The sequence below is a fragment of the Danio rerio genome, chromosome 11 (genome assembly GCF_049306965.1).
Source record: "Danio rerio strain Tuebingen ecotype United States chromosome 11, GRCz12tu, whole genome shotgun sequence".
Classification (NCBI taxonomy): Eukaryota; Metazoa; Chordata; class Actinopteri; order Cypriniformes; family Danionidae; genus Danio; species Danio rerio.
The window spans coordinates 39,981,519-40,004,211 of record NC_133186.1 but is presented as its reverse complement, the minus strand read 5'-3'; the positions used below and the strand labels follow the sequence as shown (position 1 = coordinate 40,004,211).

The 22,693-nt window shown below is 37.3% G+C and overlaps 1 protein-coding gene across 2 annotated transcripts; it reads right to left on the bottom strand.

The window, feature by feature from the left end:
* Positions 1-609: 609 nt before the first annotated feature.
* Positions 610-17,591, bottom strand: hp1bp3 (heterochromatin protein 1, binding protein 3). Of its 2 annotated transcripts, none has more exons than NM_001199725.1 (12): positions 17,488-17,591; positions 16,758-16,836; positions 16,191-16,422; positions 15,358-15,496; positions 13,423-13,572; positions 13,285-13,341; positions 13,048-13,193; positions 10,213-10,303; positions 7,640-7,796; positions 7,360-7,471; positions 4,674-4,823; positions 610-1,781 (listed from the first exon to the last, which is right to left on the bottom strand). In NM_001199725.1, the coding sequence occupies exons 2-12, from the start codon at positions 16,825-16,827 to the stop codon at positions 1,436-1,438; spliced, it is 1,650 nt and encodes a 549-aa protein (NP_001186654.1). In that variant the 5' UTR covers positions 16,828-16,836; positions 17,488-17,591; the 3' UTR covers positions 610-1,435. The 2 variants fall into 2 exon arrangements, with proteins under 2 accessions (NP_001186654.1, XP_005169466.3); XM_005169409.6 differs by having other exon boundaries at positions 612-1,781; positions 13,048-13,196; positions 13,300-13,341; positions 17,488-17,557.
* Between the last annotated feature and the right edge of the window lie 5,102 nt (positions 17,592-22,693).

Genomic DNA, 22,693 nt, shown 5'->3' with positions numbered 1-22,693 from the left:
GACCACATCAGACATATGAAAGAATTACTTATGCACATCACCTCAAAAACAGAGGAGGAATTACCCTGAAGCACACAGCATAAGATATGAGATGACAGCTGTCTGTGCTATCTGGGGCTGCTTAGTGATCATAAATGTATTGTTTTCACTTCTGCGCCATGGAAACACTGCAATTCATTTGACAACTGTTTGATATGTGAATATAATTCAGTAAAAAGAATGCTAGAACTGTTTGAGCACTGGCAAGAGCTTTCATTTGAGCTATAACATGTACATGTGTCATATATGAACCATATAAAAAAATATGAAAATGAACCATGTTCAATACCCAGCTCGGGTATCCAAAATACTGTGTATTTAAGTGTAAATAACTTTTGTACAGTAGAATAAAAACCAAAGTGATGCATATGTGCACAAAATATAGATTCTACAATTTTAAACAAAACCACTTACGGGAGTCTGGTGCAATGCTAGCCCTTTAAATCTTAAACCGAAAGTCAAGGATGTCGCGGACCCGGAGTTCACCTGTTGCTTTGAAACAATCTACCTTGCAAAAGGGCTACAGAAATGAAGATGAAATGAATTAACTTAAACAAAACAATGGGCAAATATAGAAGTACAAATATAGTCACTTTATTAAGGACTACAGAAAAGTATATCGGTTACATGCATGCAGGGTAAGGTGAGCAATGCTCATAAAATTACATCTAACCCCCCCTGATAAACTAACACACAAGAGTATGACCAGGTTAATAGTGCATTGAAGGTTTTAAACATCTGCTTGGAAAACGTATATTCTCCTTCATAGACTATACAGAAGAAAATGACAGCTGTGGATGCCAACGTTTCTTTAATGCATCTTAATAAAAACCAATTTCGCATTCAAGTAGACGTTCAACTGAAAGTTAGGCATTAATACTCATTCTTTACTTTGACGTACACGAAGGAATCAACATCAACGAAACTCGTTTTTTGATTACAATAGTAGCTAAAGACCTAATTTCACAAAACATGACCAAAACAAATCCAAATAAAACTTACAGAGAGAGGTTTTCTTGAACACTGATGGATGAGGGGCGACTGAGTAACTGAAATGCTTGCCTCTACAGAAAGACAGACTACAGGAATTTTAAATAATTGATTTGATGTTGTTGAAGCACAACCAAGATGAAGCAACAGCTCCTTTTCATTCTCCTAACCGGAATGAGCACCTTAACACAAACGGTAGCATTTCTACTCTACATTATAACCTGTAATTAGAATATTGAACATAAAATGCCTATATTTGAATGGCAGAATAACTCTGTAGAGGTCCTAGAATCATCAGAGGCCCCAAGGAGGACATTTCTACAAAAATAAGAAGAGGAAAAAAAAAGCCAGCACTGCAGTCTACTGAGCTACAGTTGATCTTTTCAGCCGCCGACAAGCTCAGGACTCATTTGCGGGCTCGGAGTGACTTGCGGGCACCAGGTTTAGCCTTCACAGCAGATTCAACTTCCTTTTTAGCAGCCTTGGGTGATGGCCGTTTGGACCCCCTGCTTGTCATCTTTTTGGCTATCGGCGTTTTAGGCTTGCTGGTCGGAGCAGCTTTTTTGACTGGTGTGGCTTTAACAGGCTCGGGTGCCTTTTTAGACGCTGCTTTGCTGGCGGCGGCTGGTTTCTTGGCTGGTGGGGGAGCTTTCCTGGGAGCAGGTTTCTTCGGAGCAGGTTTTCTGCTGACAGGTTTGGCCCTTTTATTTTGACGAGCTTTAGGTGCAGGTCTTTGGTTTGCACGCTGGTTCCTGTAGACAAATAGTAAGAATGTTTAGCATAATAAAACACATTCTGGTCTGATGATAATGATGAATTTTTTCGCAATGCCATGTAAGCAACAAAGGCTGTTGTCAGAACAAATGTGACCCACGGATTATTACGTATTTTTCTTAACTTTGTAATGATCGCAGAGAGATCGCCACTCGTGTCATTCATATAACATGTATGAAAGCATTTAGGCATTCCTGTAAAATAGAATGATGACCGAAGTAATAGGGATGTGGTGGGTTTCTCAGGTTATTAAAGTTGTTTTCTGTCTCTACTTGTTTAGCCTGCAATAATGCATTCAGTGTAAGCTGCATGATTAATCATTAAAAGATCGGGATCTCAACACCCACGCAACATAAATTATAAATTGGTGATTTGCATCTATTTATTAATCCTTCAAATTGCTGCAATCAAATCTGTGTTTGAAAAAGGCAAAACTATTATGCCACTGAATAATTCTTCAAAAATGACACATCTAGCAATTTAATATGAAGTGTTGAGTGAATAACTAAATCACTTATTGAAAATGAGACAACAAATAAATGGGTTTTACAAATTATGTATTTACAAATGTTAGAGTTCTACATTTAGCGTTATCAGCAACAGTGGTAGTAGTAACAGTGAATTTTTCACAGAACTGAATATTTTAACTTTTATTTTTATTCAGCTGATTTTTTCTTCATTTTATTTTTACTAAAATGACAGGTTCTGAGTTCTGTTTGTTAAAACCAAAAGTGTCCTGCAGCACTGTTTTTGTAATAAACCCTTTTTGGCTGATCTAAAAAATGGTCCGATCTGTGACCATAAAAACACAATGTGATCCAAACCGTGAGATGTGTGATCAGTTACACCCAAGCGGCAACCTCCCGCTCTCCCTCAGGAAGCCAATATGGAAGTAACTAAAACTGCAATTCATCCGAAATTCCGCTAGTCCTGGCCGCTCCTGGCTCCAAAACAGAGCAAATTTCAATTGAGCCCACTGTTAGAATGGCCAACTTTACAGCAGAAATAAAGGTGTTTACAGCCTGGTACAAAAAAAGGTTTTGGTTAATACAGCTAATATTACCCTTCATGACAACTGTGAGGGGGTGAATTTTTTTATAACTCATCCGTTTCCTTTATATTAAGTTATATTAAGTTTGCATAATTAAGGGCGTGGTCACTTGAGTGACAGCTAGGTCTCGTTGGTCGCCGTCACGTCACCTCAGCTGAATCCTGCATATTAGCCACTGAACTCGGCATATTTATCGTATTTCTGTGTTGTTTTATGTGGCTTTACACAGTCAACTGCCTTTTGGACTTGTTTCCTACAATTATTAGATGGCATGGCAAGCTGAGTGCACTTAATTGTGCTCACAAACCATTCACGTGGCCTCCGTTTCCCATGTGAGTAAAGTTATATACTTATATACCATCTCTATACATGCATTTGTTTTATTTAAAATCATACATGCATTTATTTTATTTAAGATCATTTATCGTTTATATTTATATTTAGAGCTGTAATGCACTCCAGAATCTGTCAGATTGATTAGCTGTAGGCTCTAGAACAGTCATCTGAAGCGTTGTCATACAGTGTTATGCTGGATTTCATCAATAGTCCTGCATTTATTAACACAGACTATATCTGAAGTGTTTGGATGTAATTCGCGTTTTCCTCCTGTTGAGAAACGTCATAAGAACAATGTTTAGTAGCTCAATGTATTACAGCAGTGTTTTTAAAAGTCTAAATACTTTATTGATATAGTATACAACAAAGCACAAGTGGTCAGAATACAAACTAGTCACAGGTGATACAGTATTAAGCGTTCTCCCAAAGTAAAGTGTGTCTGAACCAGGTCCAAGCTAAATGCTAGCAGGTGTCTGTAGCTCCGCTCACTCTCCGCCTCTTTGCCCTTGTTTGGTATCCCGCCGTGGGTGTGATGACGCGTGACCAAAATGGCGACAATTGGCCGCGCCTACTTGTGGCTTCTTTTGCGCTCTTCAGAAACCTATGGGTGACGTCACGGATACTACGTCCATATATTTTACAGTCTATGGTTACACCACTTATACAATTAAAAACAATAAACAAATGAACATATAAATTAAATAGGATCTTTAGCATTAATGCATAAAAAACAATTCTACAAATTTTCCTGGTGACACTTTGCTGAATATGTTCTTAAGAGAGTTTGTTTCATAAAAAAGCCTGCTGCTGTCATTTAAAGCAGGACAGTCCAGTGTGTTTTATGGCAGGAGGAATTGTGCAGAACAGGCACCTAGTCACATTCTGATCTCTGGATTTGATTTGGGATCACTGGTTTTGTAAATTTGATTGTAGACCTAGTGGTGTAAAGTAAAAAAAATACCGAGTAGTTTCTCTCAGGAATTGTATTTTAGTAGTTTAAAAAATTACTTGAGTACATTTTAAGTGCTGTATTGGCACTTTTACTGTGCTTTTTTCCTTCAACTTGTAGTCACTGCATTTATGTTTATTTTTTCTTGTCTACAGTATTTTCTTCATACAGTGAAGTAGAATAATCAGTCCTGGGATTCCTTTCTAAATAAATCATGCATAGAAAAACTAATGAGTTAAGCATGTACAGTGTGAAAGCATTAAAAAAAAGTCCAAAATGACAAAATCATTACACATGACGACTGAGAGACTGTCTGATGAAGGATTCCTACTGTGTGAAAATTAAGAGCTGGTAAAAATGACAAGATCTACAAGACAACATTTCATTAAATTCAAGACTTTTTGATTTTGTTTTTGAAACGTAAGACTTTTTAAGACCCTGCGGACACCTACTGGGGAGGTGGGGCCAAGGCTTGGGCCATTATCACTGCTTGTAGTTAAATTTGATATTCAGAAGCTACGTGATGTACTTCACCTCTTTTTAGGGGGAGGCTCTTCCTCGTCAGATTCTTCTTCAGATTCTTCTTCTGACTCTTCTTCAGATTCATCAGACACCTCGACTCTCTTGCGTTTGACCTCCTTCTCTTTTAGCTTTTCCACCATTTCTGGAAACAAAACTGCCGGGCTGCAGAAGAAGATGCAACAGACATTTTGTCAATTAAGATGTTCCATCGCATTTCATTTTAAACACCCTGAGTGTCTCAAATTTCCTTTGCATGACATCAAAAAACATTTATTTGCAACTAATCAACTCACGAAGTTGCTTTTTACACATCATATTGTCATTTATTTTTCTATTTTTGTCATTTAAAATAGTTTTAAACAAAGTTAAAGTAAAAAATCTCAGAGCAACACTTTGGTGCTTCATTCCTGAATTAATCTATATCTAAAGAGTTCACACGTAGCTCATGATTGATAATAAAGCGTGTTTGGCATGATTTCCCGAGAGAAAGCTCTGAACTTAGAATATCCTCGAGCCTGGGGCTTCCGCCCTTTTAAAGGGCAAGAGAGGAGTTTGAGCTCAGGTAGATCGAGATCTCCCCTGCTTGTTATGGTTTAAGGCTGATTTATACTTCGGCGTCAAATGTCGGCGTATGCTACGGCGCTGACGCATAGCCCTTCGCCGTGGCCGTCACTGACGTGCACCTCTCAAAAAATGTAACTACACATCGCAACAACGCGTAGCGCAAGCTTTGTGATTGGTCGGCTTGGTAGCGCTGACGAGTCTGGGCGGGACCGAGAGCCGCGCGAATGGCGCGAACCCAATGTAGCGATTGTTTACAAGTGTGGAGTCCCGTGAAGGAGCTTCGGTTGGAAAGTTTTGTTTTTCCGCCGGTTTTGTCCGCCGGTTGCTGCCTCAAAATGAGCGAGTTTGAGCCACTTGCACATCCAGGAAGTGTTCAGGAAAGCAAAACAGAGGCGAAGAAACTCGACACAGAGGAACATTTACACCTCACTGCCCACTAGCGTTTCGGAAGTGTTAATGCAGACCAACAGAGACAGCACGCAGAAGTATAAATGCACATCTGCGCTCGTTGCCAACGCCGTGAGTTACGCCGGTCACTTGACGCAGAAGTATAAACCAGGCTTAATGAGTTAGGAATTGATATGAGAGATAGCTGACTAAGTTTGTCTATGCTGCCACTTTGGATTAGTCAATTTACTTGTGTTGCATGTCTTTAGACAGTGGGAGGAAACCAGGGAACCCCCATGCAGACACGGAGAGGACATGCAGACTCCACAAAGAAATGCCGACTGGCCTAGTAAGGACTTAAACCAGTAACATTCTTGCTGTGAGGCAACAGTGCTAATGACAGGGCTGCCGTGCCGCCCTATCTGGGATAGGGAGGAGGAGTAGGGGTGGAAGGAGAACTTCTTCAAGATGAAGATGACGGAGGTGAGAAAGTTAGGATTCATCTGATTGGCGCATCATGTGTTAGCTGGACCAGCCGTAATCGATCATAAGCACGTGATCCTCTTGAAATTAGTGCGGTTTATTCATAAACTTAGTTCAACAATGAACCATTTATTAATGAACCAAATTTGGTTTTGTGATTGTTCAATGGCAAATTCATGAATATGGTCACTAAGTTTCTACAAGAACTGTAAATAAATTATGTTAATAAATGATTTAATGAATGACTAACTTAAACAAAAGAAATCCAATGAAATCAGGAACACATTCATTTGCATTTTTTATTTAGCCTTTAAATCTAATTTGGTATATCAGGGTGGCTACTCTTTCATGGACACCAAATTCAAGGACTTTTTAAATCACTAATAATTTTATATTGAGCCCTTTTGTAATTGATACCCCCAGCATATATACAGCGCCATGAAAGTCCTTTATCTACTTAACATTTCATTTAAACTCAGGGTTCATTCTAGGGCTGGGTGATATATCGGGTTTAGGGGATATATCGGTATGATTCCCTAACGCGATGCAGTATTATCCAATATCATTCATATCAATATGGTCTGAGGCCACACGTGCACATTCTGCAAGAAACAAAATGTGCAAAATGTGCGCATGCGTAAATGAATAATTCACTCCCAGAGTCATACAAAAGATTTGTTCAAAATAAACAAATCGTTCAAGAACAACTCATCACTGACGCGACATGGAGTAGCATGCAGTGTCGGTGTTGTATCGAATCTGACTATGGCGTTCCTCGCATGACAAGCAGCACCTGAATGTGTTCAGAAGAATTAAAAAACGGGAGTAATTTAAACCGCATTTCAAAAGTGAAACCACCTTATATTCACTGATTATTGACCTTATTCTATAATGTGGAAGTGCGCCTGTTTTTGCGATTGTTTTAGAACTTTTGATTTAGTCGTCTATGGGAGAAATGACTAGGAATAATAAACGGCAGAAAACGGTCAAACTACTTGCTCTACAAACAAATGTTTGCATGACTATACAGATCAAGTAGAATAATATAGAATAATATAATAATAAAATGTCAGTTTGCAACATCAAACAGCGAAACGAGCAGTTTTTAATGTCTAAAAATGAATGGAAGGTAATGAGACCGGAAGTCTCGAGCCAAAAAGATTCAAATGGCTGTGCCCGCTCGTCGGCGAAGAATAAGGTGAGTAAGTGCAGTATTTATTACACAACGGTCTCTTCTTTACATTGAACTTACAATTGAACTTACCTTGGGTAAAATGGATAACTAAGCTGGTATGACCCACTCAGTCCATGACCAGAAATCTGCTCCATCCATCCCATCACTTTACACTTCTGCAAGGTTCTCTTCAGATGAGACACTAGTAGTAAGACACAAATCATTCATAAGGAGTCTGCATAACACATTAAAATACACCAAATGAGATACTAGGGTTATTACTGATACTAAAAGGACACATTTGAAAACCTCAGGCCTCGGACAGAAAGTTAACTCTAGGAATCTGCAATAAGCTAGAAGTGTTCCTTACCCACTGGAAAGGCGTTCTTCTCCTTTCTCTGCATCAGGAATTTGCGCAGTATGGTGATGCTGCAGGTCTTGGGCTCATTCATAGCAGTGATGGCGGCCACAACAGCGTCTTCCAGCAGACCGCCACCCATGAGGACCTTATTCCCGGCTTTCTTCAACTGTCCAATACAAATGTACACTCTCATCAAATCAGTTTTATTTTCACCGAAGAATGATTTTCCTCGAATTCTTTTTACACAATCAGTTTTGAATGATAAAAACTATTATAAAAACAATTTACCAACATTTTTGTTAAAAAGTGCAGTATCAGCATTTCTGCAGGTTTAATCAAGTCACACATTAAACTTCGTAAGACCCTTTAAAGACCATTGAGAATGAAATTTTAGACTTATGCAGGGTTAAGATTTTTCTCTAATGGCCTGGTATTATCATGAGGAATCGTGAAACTGTTTTTTTTTTATTTTATTTGGGGAATTTGCTGTAAAAATGTCTAACAGCTGTTGTGAATTGTATTTCTTTGCAATAAAATAAACTTACATATAAAAATAAGGTTTTATTAAGATGTATTGTTGGTCATTGGATGATGCCAACCCAAATTGAGTAGCTTTACTTGGACAAAGCAAAACTAAGAACCGTTTAAAACGATTTAAGACCAATGTCTGTAAATTTAAGACTTTTTAAAGACTAAAATTTAGTTTTTTTTCACATTAAAGGGCACATAGTTTACCCATTTTTTATGATTTAATATTAATATTATGGTTCTTCTGAGTGTGCCAGTTTAGGTTCAGTTCAAAACACAGTTCAGATTTTTTAATTATAATGTGTTCAAGTGTTATTTTGGAGCGTGTACACTGCTCTCTGTTTTAGGAGAGTGTTTCTTCACATGAAAAGTAGCTCAAATTCCTGCACAACGTAACAAGGGGGCGGAGCTAAGAGCTCCCCTGCTCTGTGTTTGACAACAGACAGGCAGACAGAGAGAAGCAGCATGATAAGAGGATCAGCATTCAGCCATACATGTACGACTCGGACACAGACCAAGCAGAGAGTACAAAATCATTTGTCTTTGTATAGTTTTACAGCCAACTGTGTGCTAGTTTAAAGATCCAGACTTGAGCACCGAGACAAATAACCACACACACTGAATTAACTTTGACTGAGCCACAACACGGCACACCAGACACGGACATTCGCATGTTATTTAAAATGAAACTATGCAGATGGAGCTCTGTAGCGCGCCAGAAACAAAGTGTCCCGAATCGTGGCTGGGCGCCGCAGACAGCCGCTGACTTAAAGCGCCGTTGTGTGTACCCTGATAGAAACCTATATTTAGAATTCTAAAATGCATGGTGCTGCAAAAAAAAGGACCGAGAGTGTTTATACCACCCCAATATGACGGTCTATACACTGTACTTACACAAATGTCTGTACAAACAGCTTAAAAAGTAGATTTTTTACCATAGGTGCCCTTTAAGACTTTTTTAAGACCCTGTGGACACCCTGAGTAAGTAAGAATGACACCCAGTGGTTGAACTAGGTATTGCACTCCGAAATCAAAACACTTTTTTACCCCACGTCTCACGAAATTGCTTGTTGCCAGATTTACAACACTATCAGGAGCATGTAGCCTGAATATTGGGCCTATGCTGTATCCTTGCTACCAGTGACGACACACGAGAATATTTTCCATGAGTTTTTGTCCTAACCATCACTGTCAGTTTCAACTCTAAAACTGCATCTCATTTTAGAGGCTGCTCCAGAGGTCGCATATTCGGCCGCATACATTGAAGTGGCCTTAATGACTAAAATGAATTAAGCCATGCTTTCCACCAAGGTAACCCAGAGTGCTGAAATATACTTGGGTAAAGCAGTGGGCTGGTTATAGAGACCAAAACAAAGACATACATTCTAACACAGAACACATATTCTGAAAATAACTGACTTTAGCAATATTTTTCAGATAAACAAATATGTTCACTTAGCATGTTTCTATCTGCATTTGTATTTATTTGATTTAGAAGAGTATCTGTTAAACCTACATATCACTCATGTTTAACTGTGTGTTGTCCAGGAGTATATAATAAGCTGAGAAATTTTAGAGATACGCGTGATTAATATATTGTGATCAGTGCTAAATTTGTGAAATGCGAGGAACAGATCGGGGTAACGGATCTGGCATGTTACCCGAGGATATAGAGATTTTGCGCTGTTGCGGATGTATGTTAAGAGCCAGGGCAGGGGCTGGTTGTCACAGACGAAAGTGAAGAGGGTTGGGGAGTTGCGGAGGAAAGTGAACAGCGGACAGAGGAGGACGGCAGATGAGGAGGGAGATAAGTAAAATGAGGTACCGGATGAGATTTCAGAGGTGCCGGATTCGGAGTGTTCGAGCACAAATTAAGCCCTGATTATGATTTAATATATTGTGATTCTGTAGAGTAGATTTAATCTTAAGATTTAATTTTAAAATCATCAACTAAAACTTGACCCATAAGACTAACCATGACTAAAACTAAATGGCATTTTTGTCAAAAAACGAAGTCTAAAACATTATCAAAATTAGCAATGCATCAAACAAACCTGGAATGTTCCAGAGGCTCCCTTGCCAGTGATCTGCTCCAGGTAGCCCTTTTCCACAGATCTCTGCAGGCAGTTCTTCAATATGTCCGGCCTTGGAGAGGTTTACAAAACAGCCAATCATTAACAACTCTTAAGACATTTAGGTTTATAACTAACCCCTAATAGTGATAATTTATGATAATATGTACACTATTTTTTTGCCGATTACATGTATAAATAAATTTTAATTTCATTAACACTTTTTATTCATTAAAGCACCACTTCACCTTTTTGAAAATAGGCTCATTTTACAACTCCCCTAGAGTTAAAGTGTTGAGATATAACATTTTTGGATCAATTTAGCCAATCTCCAGGTTTAGCGGGAGCACTTTTAGCTTAACTTATTTTATCATTAATCATTTAATCGGATCAGAGCATCTTGGTTAAAAATCTAAATAGGGATTCAATCATTTTCTTATTTAAAGCTTGACTATTCTGTAGTTATATTGTGTACTACAACCCATGGAGCACAGTTTATAGTTTAAACTGTGTAATATAATATATATATATATATATATATATTTTTTTTTTTTTTCCAGTTGTAGTATATGATGTACCTATAAAAGACTCGAGCTTTAAATAGTAAAACTGCCAAAACTCTTCTTAGATTTTTTTATGCTAGTGCATTAATAGGGTTTCTGCAGGTTTCACAGAGTTGAATATAAGACTTTTAAAGACCTTTTTAAGATCATATGAATGAAATTTTTTACCCATAACAGTCTAAAGGCTAAGAAATTGTTCAAATGGCCTAGATGGAAGAGTTTTTATTTGCTCCATCAAATTTTCTTTTTAGAATTTAAAACATTTAATAATACAATAAAAATAATAATTTATTTCTTAGCTAAATATTCTAAATATTGTGTAAAAACAAGCGAGCTCTACTTGTATCCATACACCTTTATCCCCCAACTTAAAATAATTTTAATAATTAACAAATGTTTTAAAAACTATAATAAACTTAGTTATGCACAACAATCTGTCTAGGTCGGTGTCCTCAGCAGTAAATACATGGAGAAGGTTTAAACAAATGTTACTCTAAGGAAAATAAATAAACCATTAGGATAAATAGAGTTAAAAATTACCTAAAATTAAATAAAACGTTGAAAGTTTTATTAAGATGATTGTTAGTGATTGTATGGGTTTTGGGCAGATTTAGTAGCAATACATGAACAAAGAAAAATTAAGACCTGTTTAAAAAAAAAAAACATTTAAGACCAACAACACAATATTTCAGTAAATTTAAGACTTTTTAAGGCCTAACATTTATATTTTGAGCTTTAAGACATTTTAAGACCCTGCAGAAACCCTGATTAACCTAATTGAATGACTAATGCTGAGCTCCCGGAGCAAGAGATTGGCTGAATAGATTTAAAAATGGTGAAACTCAACTGTTCACCTGTAGGGAACTTGTAAAATAAAAATAAAAAAATTACTCATTGGTTTATTTAAATGTTACAGCCACAAGGAAGATGCTAATGGTCTAATCCAGTTAAATGATTTATGCTAAGCTAAGCTAAAAGTGTGCTACATGGGACACTTTATTTATTTAATGATCTGTGTGCTTGCAAAAAACACATCCTTTAGTTTTTATAAAAGCTATTAAAGCAATCAATATCCTTGTACAGCGGGGAAAATAAGAATTGAACCAGTCATGTTTTTATAGGGCCATTTCTCTGAAACTTAGATGCACTCGGCAGGTAGCGTCAGAAAGCCGTGTGTGTTATTCCTGTCACAAAATGCGGCGAAAATCCTTCACGACAGTAAGTTTGATTGTGGTGCTAACATGTTTACACTCTTGGTAATAGTAAGTTTGATACGAACTAACTTTGCCATCTGAATAAACAAACAGAGACTACTGGTCGCAGCGAATTATAAAAGCAACACTGCATGCTCGTTTTGCCAACACAACGTGGCGTCTCTCTGCCATCTGAACACTGTAACAGGTACAAACAGTCTTCGAAGCTATCATGCATATTAATGAAGTTGCACAGCATACGGAATGGAGCGCGCTGATTGGTTTGAACCAAGTCTTATTCATGCATTAATGCAGCACACTCAGAGACGTAATAGGCACTCCCAGGTACAGACGTCCAGTCTACACGATAGAATACACGCTATATATTCTATATATATACACGCTAGATCTCATGGCAATGACGCAGCTTCAAAAATTTGTTTCAAACCGGAAGTATGAATTTGCTCGAAATAACGCAAAAGCAACCAATTTTCACTTTTTAGTGAAATTTATGTGTCCTACTAGTGTTTATAGCAGTGTGGGGCACATATACGACTGTCAACAGCTCAAAAAATGTGTTTTGTGACTCTTTAAGCTAATATTCATTTACAATGACAAAGGGCAGAGTGTCTAGCTGCTGTCTGGGCCTTCATTGCCTTTCTACACCTCCCTTTTTTCATGTGTTCAATAATTTTTCCCTGTGTCATTTCATTTTATTATGCATAACTTAATTTGTAAACAAATTAGATTTGTTTGTTTTTTTTGCATATAAGAATTTATTTGGTTGTTACCAACATTCTGGAAACATTTCAAGTCAACGGCACCTTTAGAAACATGTTTTCTGAGAAAAATAGTGACATGTTGAAAACTTATTTTCCCCGCTATATGAACCTATAATCTTTAGACAATATAATAATTTGCGCAACTATCAAAGCGTAATGTAAATGTGAGTTTTAGACATAATATTGTCTTTTTTTTTGTTTCACCAATGAAAATATTTTCAAAGAAAAACTAAGGGTCAATATTGCACCCCCGTCTACTAATAGGACGTCAATAATGACCTGTTTTCCACATTGAGTTGAGGGAAGTGTTGTTCCAGGTACTTCTTGATCAGGATGTATGAAGCCTCTTTGGGTTCACAAAGACGGGTGATGATCAGAGGTAGAGACTCTCCCAGTGTCTCCTTGGGTAAAGCAGATGCAGCCGGCTTCTACACAACACAACAACATTGACAAAAAAATAAATCAATCCTTAAAAAGTACTTCATTTACACTGTATTTATCAGCAATGAAAGTTACACTATATTTAGATACCTTCCCAATGGTGAAACTTCCAGAAAAGCCTTTACCCTTCAGCTGTGGGTTAAGAAGACAGGACAAAGTTGACTTACTGTATATGTAAAACTAAAAATACTCATGTGTTAAAATGCAAATCACCTGTCTGACAACACCCTTCTCAACCATTCGCTTCAGAGACCTCTTGTAGAGGTTTTTGGTCCTTTTGTCCATTTCCACAGCGGGATACTTCTTCCTGACGTATTTCATAATGATGATTGAAGAAGCACCACTGCGGTCTTCTTTGCAACTCTACAGGAAGATGTACATATGAGACTTTTCACAGTTTTTCAGACTTTCGATTTTGCTTCTAAACTCTTAAACGTTTAACCTTTACCTTCATAAAACCATTTAAAGACCAACAAATGAAAACTTAAATAATACATGCATTAATTGAAGGAAACAAATAGGGCAATATATTCTCTAAATATAGACATTTAAAGGGAACAAAAAAGCTAAATTAGCAGAACAGCATTTTTCTTATACATACTAGGCATTTGGACAGTAACCAATTTCAAGGAATACTGCGGTTTGAAAAAGTCAAGGTTTTAGCGATTAACAGTTTTATTGATTCTCAGGCAGGTTTCAGCATGGAATACAGAATACAACTCTGAAAAGAATCAACATTTTCTTTTTTTTTGCCCTATTATAGACCCACCCCAAACTAATCCCTAACTACTACTTTAAGGTTCCGGCATGGCTAAGAAGTCAAGGTTTTAAAACAGTCAATATTTTCTGCTATACCATTTCTAAGGTATAAGTAAGATTTTTAGTGAATTTTTTTGTTTTTTAGGACAGCAGTACCGCCAGCAGAAAAGATATCCAAAGATCCCGTTTTAAATTGTAAAACAAATCAGTGTTTTTGAAACTAATGAAGACAGCAGAAGTAAATAATTCATTTGAATTATTTAGCCTAACATGTTTACTGCTCCAAAATATTTTAAATTTTTCCCAAATAAAAATATATTGTGTACAAAGTGGAAAAAGTTTTTGTTTTTTACCCAGACATTTAAAAAGAATAAATTTTAGAGCATTAATACCGTGATACTGTGATATTTATATCCAAGGTTATCATACCATCAGAATGCCCATACGATCATAGCATACCATAGGCCCATGCCTAATACATACATACATATACATATATATATAACATCCTGGGTTGCCTTGGCGGAAAAACGCATATTTCATTCATATATATATACATACATATATATACATACATACATATATATATATATGAATGAAATATGCGTTTTTCCGCCAAGGCAACCCAGGATGTTGAAATATAATTGGCTAAACTGGCAATGGGTGGGTTAAATGACCAAAACAAAAACAGTCGTTTCGGCACGGAAAACACATTTTCAAAGCAGAATATCTGACTTCAGCATTGTTTTTCAGATAAACAAGAATGATCACTTAGCATGTTTCTTAAATATCTGCAAACCTATTATGGTATTTTTACGTTTTACAAGAGTCAAAAACTTGCATACAGCACCTTTAAGATAATCTAGATAAAAACAGGTATTTCTAATTTTCTTTTATTCCTCACAGAGCTCATTTTCCACAATTATCTGAAATTGAATGGAAAAATCCAACTGGTTTTGGATTTTCTGAGGGAACCTACCAGTAATTGTAAACAATTAGTGAATAAAACGTGTTAAAGGGATAGCTCACCCCAAAATGAACATTTCCTCACACTCAAGTGGTTTTAAACTGTATTTCTCTCTTCGTTTGAACACAAAAGATATTCTGAAAAACATTGTAAACCAGCAGAACACTGACTTCTATAGTAGGAACAAAAGCTACTATGGAAGTCAATGGCTGCTGCTTTTCAACATTCTTCAGAATACCTTCATTTGCATTCAACAGGAAAAAAGAAACCAACAGCTTAGTAATAAAGTGGACGGTGAGTAAATGATGACAACTTTCATTTTTGAGTGAACTATCCCTTTAAATGTGTAAAATGATTACCAAGCTCTCTAGAAAGTAAATAAATGGACTAAGGAAGAGCTTGTTTTCAATTTTTAACCAAACCTCAATGGCCTCCAGGATGATTTCTTCAACTTTGGGTTGGGAAAGTGAGGTTGAACCCAGTTTGTTGGCAGCAATGGTCGCCCAAGCAGGAATCTTCTTCTTTTTCACCTTCTTCCCTTTGTCATCACCTTCCTTGTCACTGTAACATTTAAATAAACCCATTAATAAATATGTGCATTATGGTCTTAGCTTTATTGAACCCCCTGCTTTTTTGGAAATAGGCTCATTTTACAACCTTTCTAGAGTTTAACAGTTGAGTTTCACAATTTTTGAATCAATTCAGCCTCCTGGTCTGGCAGGAAGCCTTTTAGCTTAGCTTAATCATTCAATCGGATTAGAACACTAGCATTTCACTCAATTAAAAAGTATTGATAATTTTGCTATTTAAAGCTTGACTCTTCTGTAGTTACATCATGTGCTTAGAATGACAGAAGATGAAAAGTTGCTATTTTCCAGGCTGATATGACTAGGAACTATACTCTCATTACATTATTGTGTCTGCTAAAGTTCCTTGATTATTACGCCATAGTAAGAATATAGTTCCTAGCCATATAAGCCTAAAAAGAGGCAACTTTTCACTTTCTGTCAGCCCTAGTTCATGATGTAACTGTAGAAGAGTCAATCACAAAGAAAAAATAGTATATTGTAGAACAAGATGCTAACAGTCTAACCCAGTTAAATGATTTATGCTAAGCTAAGCTAAAAGTGCTCCCGCCAGACCCAGAGATCAGCTGAATGTATTCTAAAATAGTGAAACTCAACTGTTTAAACTCTTGATGACTTGTAAAATGAGCCTATTTACAAAAAAAAAGTGTTTCTTTATTCGAACTTACAGTTTAGCTGCATCCTTTCCTCTTTTCTTCTTGCCCTTCCCTTGTTCAGCAGCTGCTTCGTCAGATTTCTCTCCCTCTCCGGCCTCTCCATCTTTGGCCTGCTCCTCTCCATCAGCAGTCGCCTCCTCTCCATCTCCTCCGGCTTTCTTGTCCTCCGTGTTTTCGGGTTTAGAAGGCGAGTTTTTCTCGTTCTCCTTCTCACCTGCAGATGCAGATCCTTCAGCGGGAGCATCTGTGCGAAAGAAAAATCGGAAAGATGCACTAAAATGTTTCTGCAAATAACTTATTATATCACAAAATATAAGTGAAATTAATTTAAAAACTGAATAAATATCCATTTACACAAGTAAATATATAGACTTAATGATAGGCTAAATATCTGCGTATTTCTGCGTGTGCAGATTCCTTGTGGGTCTACTAATAACTAATATTTCAGTCTTATTTTTATTTGTTTTTATTTGCAAGCAAATTAGTCCTTCTGAAGGGGTTTATGACTATGTGAATTGCCACAATATATCCTTGTGTGCTCGAATATGATCAATGTACCAGGCAATGAGCCATCCTTACCTCCATCAGGGGCATTTGCAGGGGGTGCCTCCTCTTTGGGTGGGGCTGCAGCTGAGCGGCGAATAGGCATGATTCTTACCTGCCAATACATAAAGACATTATATGCATATATCTATATATATACGTACATGTCTATATGTCTGTATATATACACACACACGTGTGTGCGCGCGCGTGCAGGTGATGTATTGATCTAAGCTGGGAATCCAATAAATACCTGCATTGTTCACTAGGTTAATTCATTGTACTGGGGAGCTTACAGAGATTAATTTACAAAATCACAGCATTATTATTCACTGATTTAAACACCTAAAATGTACGGCATGACCTCTGTTTAGCAAAGGGAAGCTCGTGCATAGGAAAGCACGGCGACAAACACAGGCTGGACGTGAAGGCACAGCAAATTAGCAAGAAAGGAGCTACAATCTCATTGTTTATTTGCTCCACACATACGTCTAACTGTTAAGGTGTGAATAACGTGCACAAAGTCACACGTGCATATATTTAGCCAGTGCACGGGGAATTAATTGCACGTAACCACAATATAATCGAAAATGGCCATTTTGTCCATTTTGCCCTGTACAGTAATGGCGCTGCGTTGGGCTGAAAATGGTAAATGCACGAGGCTGCAGATTCAAAAGACTAAATAAAACACACACGCTTGTAGTACGCAGAGAAGAGCCTGTAAAGTGAGGATGTATAATTTGAGAATGAGCTTATTAATGCATACCTTGATGTATTGGTTTATCAGTTGAAAGAAACACTCCCTTCCTTTTTGGAATTCTCTGTTTACGTGCCCCTCCCCCGCCTGCGTACACAGAGCGACGTACGTGTTCACGCATGCGTGCGCGCCGCGTAACAGTTCGTCCATTGTTTGGACATCTATGGAGTCAGAAACCCACAGCGAGGTGACCATAGCTCTTCTGTTTCTATTCTAAACATTAAAAAGTTGAAATATTATATTTTAAAGACATTATCGAATTATTTATTTGTATTTTTCTTACTTACTGGTTTGTATCAGATTGTTTGTATTTATGATTAATATTGTATGTAAAATTACTAAAGCGGAATAAACCTATATAAAACGAACAAATGAATAAAAGTGTTCGAGTTTATTGTTCTCAAATGAAATAGGCCTGATTTATATTTCACCACAAGATGGCGATGTTACAACGTGTGGCCATAGTTTGAACCGTTCATGCTATATTATGAATATCAAAAGATAGAAAAGACCCATCCCTCACTGACAAAGGTCCAGAATTTGTCCCATAAATGATTTCATTTGTCCTATTTTAACTACCATCATAACCCTCACAAAAATAACCTACAGGAATCCTGCAGGATTTCATAATGCCTACATGTTACCAGCAGGTTCCTGCAGAAAAAAATGAAAATCCTGCAGGATACCTGTACAAATTGACAATATGTGCAGGCAATTCCTACAGGTTTTAGAATCATGCAGTACTTTTTACAGGAATCCTGAAGGATTTTTTTTCCCTGCAGGAAAACTGCTGTCCTGCAGGAATGATAAAATCCTGTAGGACACATTGACAGTATGTGCAGGAATTTCTTACAGGTTTTACAATAGATCCCAGCAAGTGACAAATCCTGCAGGATTTTATCATTCCTACAGGACTTGTAGGAGTTATTTGCTGTAATTGGAAAGAAAGCAAGAAATTCTGTCCCTTTATTTCTGTATTTTTATTTAATAAAACTGTTGGTAGCAATACAATATGAATCCCAACAAATAAACAATACAACAAACAAACAAAATACATAAGTAAATAAAAGTATTCGTATGAATAGATTATAGGCAGTTATAAAAATCAATTATTACTCTAAACCGTTCAAAGTTATGCATTCATAAAAACAAACAAGCTGTACACGTTTATGTTTTATTTCTATGCTTTTTATTTCATTTATTAAAATGTCGATCCAGCTATCTATTTTAATCCAACTCCCATCTGTTTGGCTGGATGCAAAAAATAATAATAATAATAATAATTCTGCAAGACCTGTCCCTGAGGTCAAAATAACCCAACGAAAACCCATCAAGTTAAAGTAAGTTTGAACACAAATGTTATCCATGAAGTTTCAAATTTACTTTTTTTTACAAGAATGGCTAGAAAAGTTATGAAGCTCTACATTATTTTTGTTATTTATCATTATTATTATTATTATTATCATCATCATTATTATTATTAAAATGGCCAAATTCTGACTGAGTAAAGTTGAATGTGCTGGCCAGTTTGTAGTTGTAATTTGCTTAATAAATGACAATAGACTTATATATATATATATATAATTTATATATATAAATATATATATATATATATATTTAAGACAGATTCTTTGTTTTATAATAAATTTGTATTTTAAAAATAAGTTTTTTTCTTATATTTCTTTATTCTAGGCGAGGCAGTGGCGCAGTAGGTAGTGCTGTCGCCTCACAACAAGAAGGTCGCTGGGTCTCTGGTTTGAACCTCGGCTCAGTTGGTGTTTCTGTGTGGAGTTTGCATGTTCTCCCTGCCTTCGCGTGGGTTTCCTCCGGGTGCTCCGGTTTCCCCCACAGTCCAAAGACATGCAGTACAGGTGAAATAGGTAGGCTAAATTGTCCGTAGGGTATGAGTTTGTATGTGAATGTGTGTGTGTATGTTTCCCAGAGATGGGTTGCGGCTGGAAGGGCATCCGCTGCGTAAAAAACAAGCTGGATAAGTTGGCGGTTCATTCCACTGTGGCGACCCGGGATTAATAAAGGGACTAAGCCGACAAGAAAATGAATGAATGAATGAAGATAGTTTGCAGTTTTTTCAGCAGAAGCCAGCTTCAACACTCGCAATGAGTTCCTAGGCCGCTCTGCTTACAATCACCAATCAATAACAATTACACTCTCACATAACGTCATTAACTGCGTCATACATATAGGTGTTCTAACCTGATTGGGTAAAACACAGAAAATTTCCATGTAGGGTTCTTGCGTACAATTCTGAACAATATCTTAAGCATAAACGTCAGACATCCACTAGACTGTTTGGAGCTGACTCCAGACCTGTGAAACAGATCCACAATCAAATAGAACACACACACTTAAAGTATTATCTGTTTCTTATCCAAGGCGGAGTGTACTCTCTGCCGTCTTTATCAAAACTGGTTAAAAACCGGTATAATCTAGATTCAGGTAGTTAATATCCTCACTACACAAAGTCTATCTTGAATAAAAAGTAGAATCACTTTAAAATAATTAACTGTGAATATAGCAAAATCACTTTAGACATTTTAGATAATATTAACTCATAGAAATAACAATAGAAACAGTTGCCTCCTCAGCCCTCAGTTCCCCTTAAGGTCTCCGTGACCTCTGACCTAGTTTGGTGGCTCCTGAAAATAGTTATAAAGAGACAGGCAAATGCACTGAACATTCTTATATGAAGCTTTGTGTTAACTTATTCATTAGTTAAAATCAATTCAAAGTTAAAAATCCATTTAAATAATCAAATAATCATATTTAATAAAAAATAATGAGAAACAGGACATGCGAAAAGGATAAACGTTGATCCATGATGAGACGGATTGGAAGGCAGAAATCCGAATCCTTCAGTGGGTTTCCTCCGGGTGCTCCGGTTTACCCCACAAGTCCAAAAACATGTGGTATAAGTGAACTGGGTGAGCTAAGTTGTCTGTAGTGTTTGTATGTGAATGAGTGTGCATGGATGTTTCCCAGTGATGGGTTGCATCAACATGCGTTAAACATGTGCTGGTAAAGTTAGCGGTCCATTCCGCTGTGGCGACCCCAGATTATTAAAGGGACTAAACTGAAAAGAGAATGAATGAAAGTTGTAATATAGTAGCGCAGTGGGTAGTATTATTGTATGGTCGCCTCACAGCAAGAAGGTCGCTGGTTTGACTCCCGGCTGTGTCAGCATTTCTGTGTGGAGTTTGCATGTTCTCCCCATGTTCGCGCAGGTTTCCGCCGGGTGCTAAGGTTTCACCTACAGACCAAAGACATGCGGTACAGGTGAATTGAATAAAGTAAATTGGCTGTAGTGTATGAGTGTGTGTGAATGAGTGTGTATGGGTGTTTCCCAGTATTGGGTTGCAGCTGGAAAGGCACTCGCTGTGTAAAACAGATGCTGGATAAGTTGGCGGTTCATTCCTCTGTGACAACCCCTTATGAATAAAAGGGATTAAGCCGAAAGAAAATGAATGAATGAATGAATGTTGTCATTTAGACTATAAACACCACAACAAAAAAGTGGTGTACGTGTGACAATATATGACAATAAAACAAAGATTACTGAAATATACATATTAATGAGTTTTAATATGTATTTTATACTTTTATCTTTATACGTTCTAATTCCTGTGATTTTTTATTTGTTTAGTTTGTAATTTAACAGTAATTTTTGAGTGTATTTTTTAAGCAATTAAAAGAGAACACTGAATATATTTTAATCCAATCTATTATATTCATTTATTCAATCTTTTTCCTTTGGCTCAGTCTCTTTATTCATCAGGGGTCGCCACAGCGAAATGAACCACCAACTTATCCAGCATATGTTTTATGTAGCGGATGCCCTTCCAACCACAACCCAGTACTGAGAAACACCCATACACTCTCATTCACAAATATACACTATGGACAATTTAGCTTATTCAGTTCACCTGTACCGCATGTCTTTGGACTGTGGGGGAAACCGGAGCACCTGGAGGAAACCCACGCCAACATGATGAGAACATGCAAACTCCACACAGAACTGACAACTGACCAAGCCGAGGCTCGAACCAGCAACCTTCTTGCCGTGTAGCTACAGCGCTTCCCACTGCGCCACCCTATTATAGGGTATTGTATTATATTATATTATATTATATTATATTATATTATATTATATTATATTATATTATATTATATTATATTATATTATATTATATTATATTATATTATATTATATAATTGCATTACATTATATTATACTATATATATAGATTTTTTTTACGGCTTAGTCCCTTTATTCATCAGGGGCCGCCACAGCGGAATGACCCGCCAACTTATCCAGCAAATGTTTTTTACAGAAGATGCCCTTCCCGCTGCAACCCAGTACTGGGAAACATCCATACACTCTCGCATTCACCTATAGCGCATGTCTTTGGACTTGTGGGGGAAACCGGAGCACTTGGAGGAAACCCACGACAACACAAGGAGAACTTGCAAACTCCACACAGAAATGTCAAATGGTCCAGCCGAGGTCTAACCGAACCAATATCGTGCTACACACTGCGCCACCGTGCTGCCCTATTTTATATTCATTTTCATTCATTCCTTTTCTTTTCGGCTTAGTCCCTTTATTAATCCGAGGTCGCCACAGTGGAAAGAACCGCCATCTTATCCAGCACATCTTCCAGCCGCAACCCATCTCTGGGAAACATCCACACACTCATTCACACACACACTAATAGACTTAGACAATTTAGCCTACCCAATTCACCTGCACCACATGTCTTTGGACTGTGGGGGAAACCGGAGCACCTGGAGGAAACCCACGCCAACATGATGAGAACATGCAAACTCCACACAGAAATGACAACTGACCAAGACGAGGATCGAACCAGCAACCTTCTTGCCGTGTGGCTACAGCGCTTCCCACTGCGCCACCCTATTATAGGGTATTGTATTGTATTATATTATATTACATATTATATTATATTATATTATATAATTGCATTACATTATATTATACTATATATTTTTTTTTTCGGCTTAGTCCCTTTATTCATCAGGGGCCACCACAGCGGAATGACCCGCCAACTTATCCAGCAAATGTTTTTTACAGAAGATGCCCTTCCCGCTGCAACCCAGTACTGGGAAACATCCATACACTCTCGCATTCACCTATAGCGCATGTCTTTGGACTTGTGGGGGAAACCGGAGCACTTGGAGG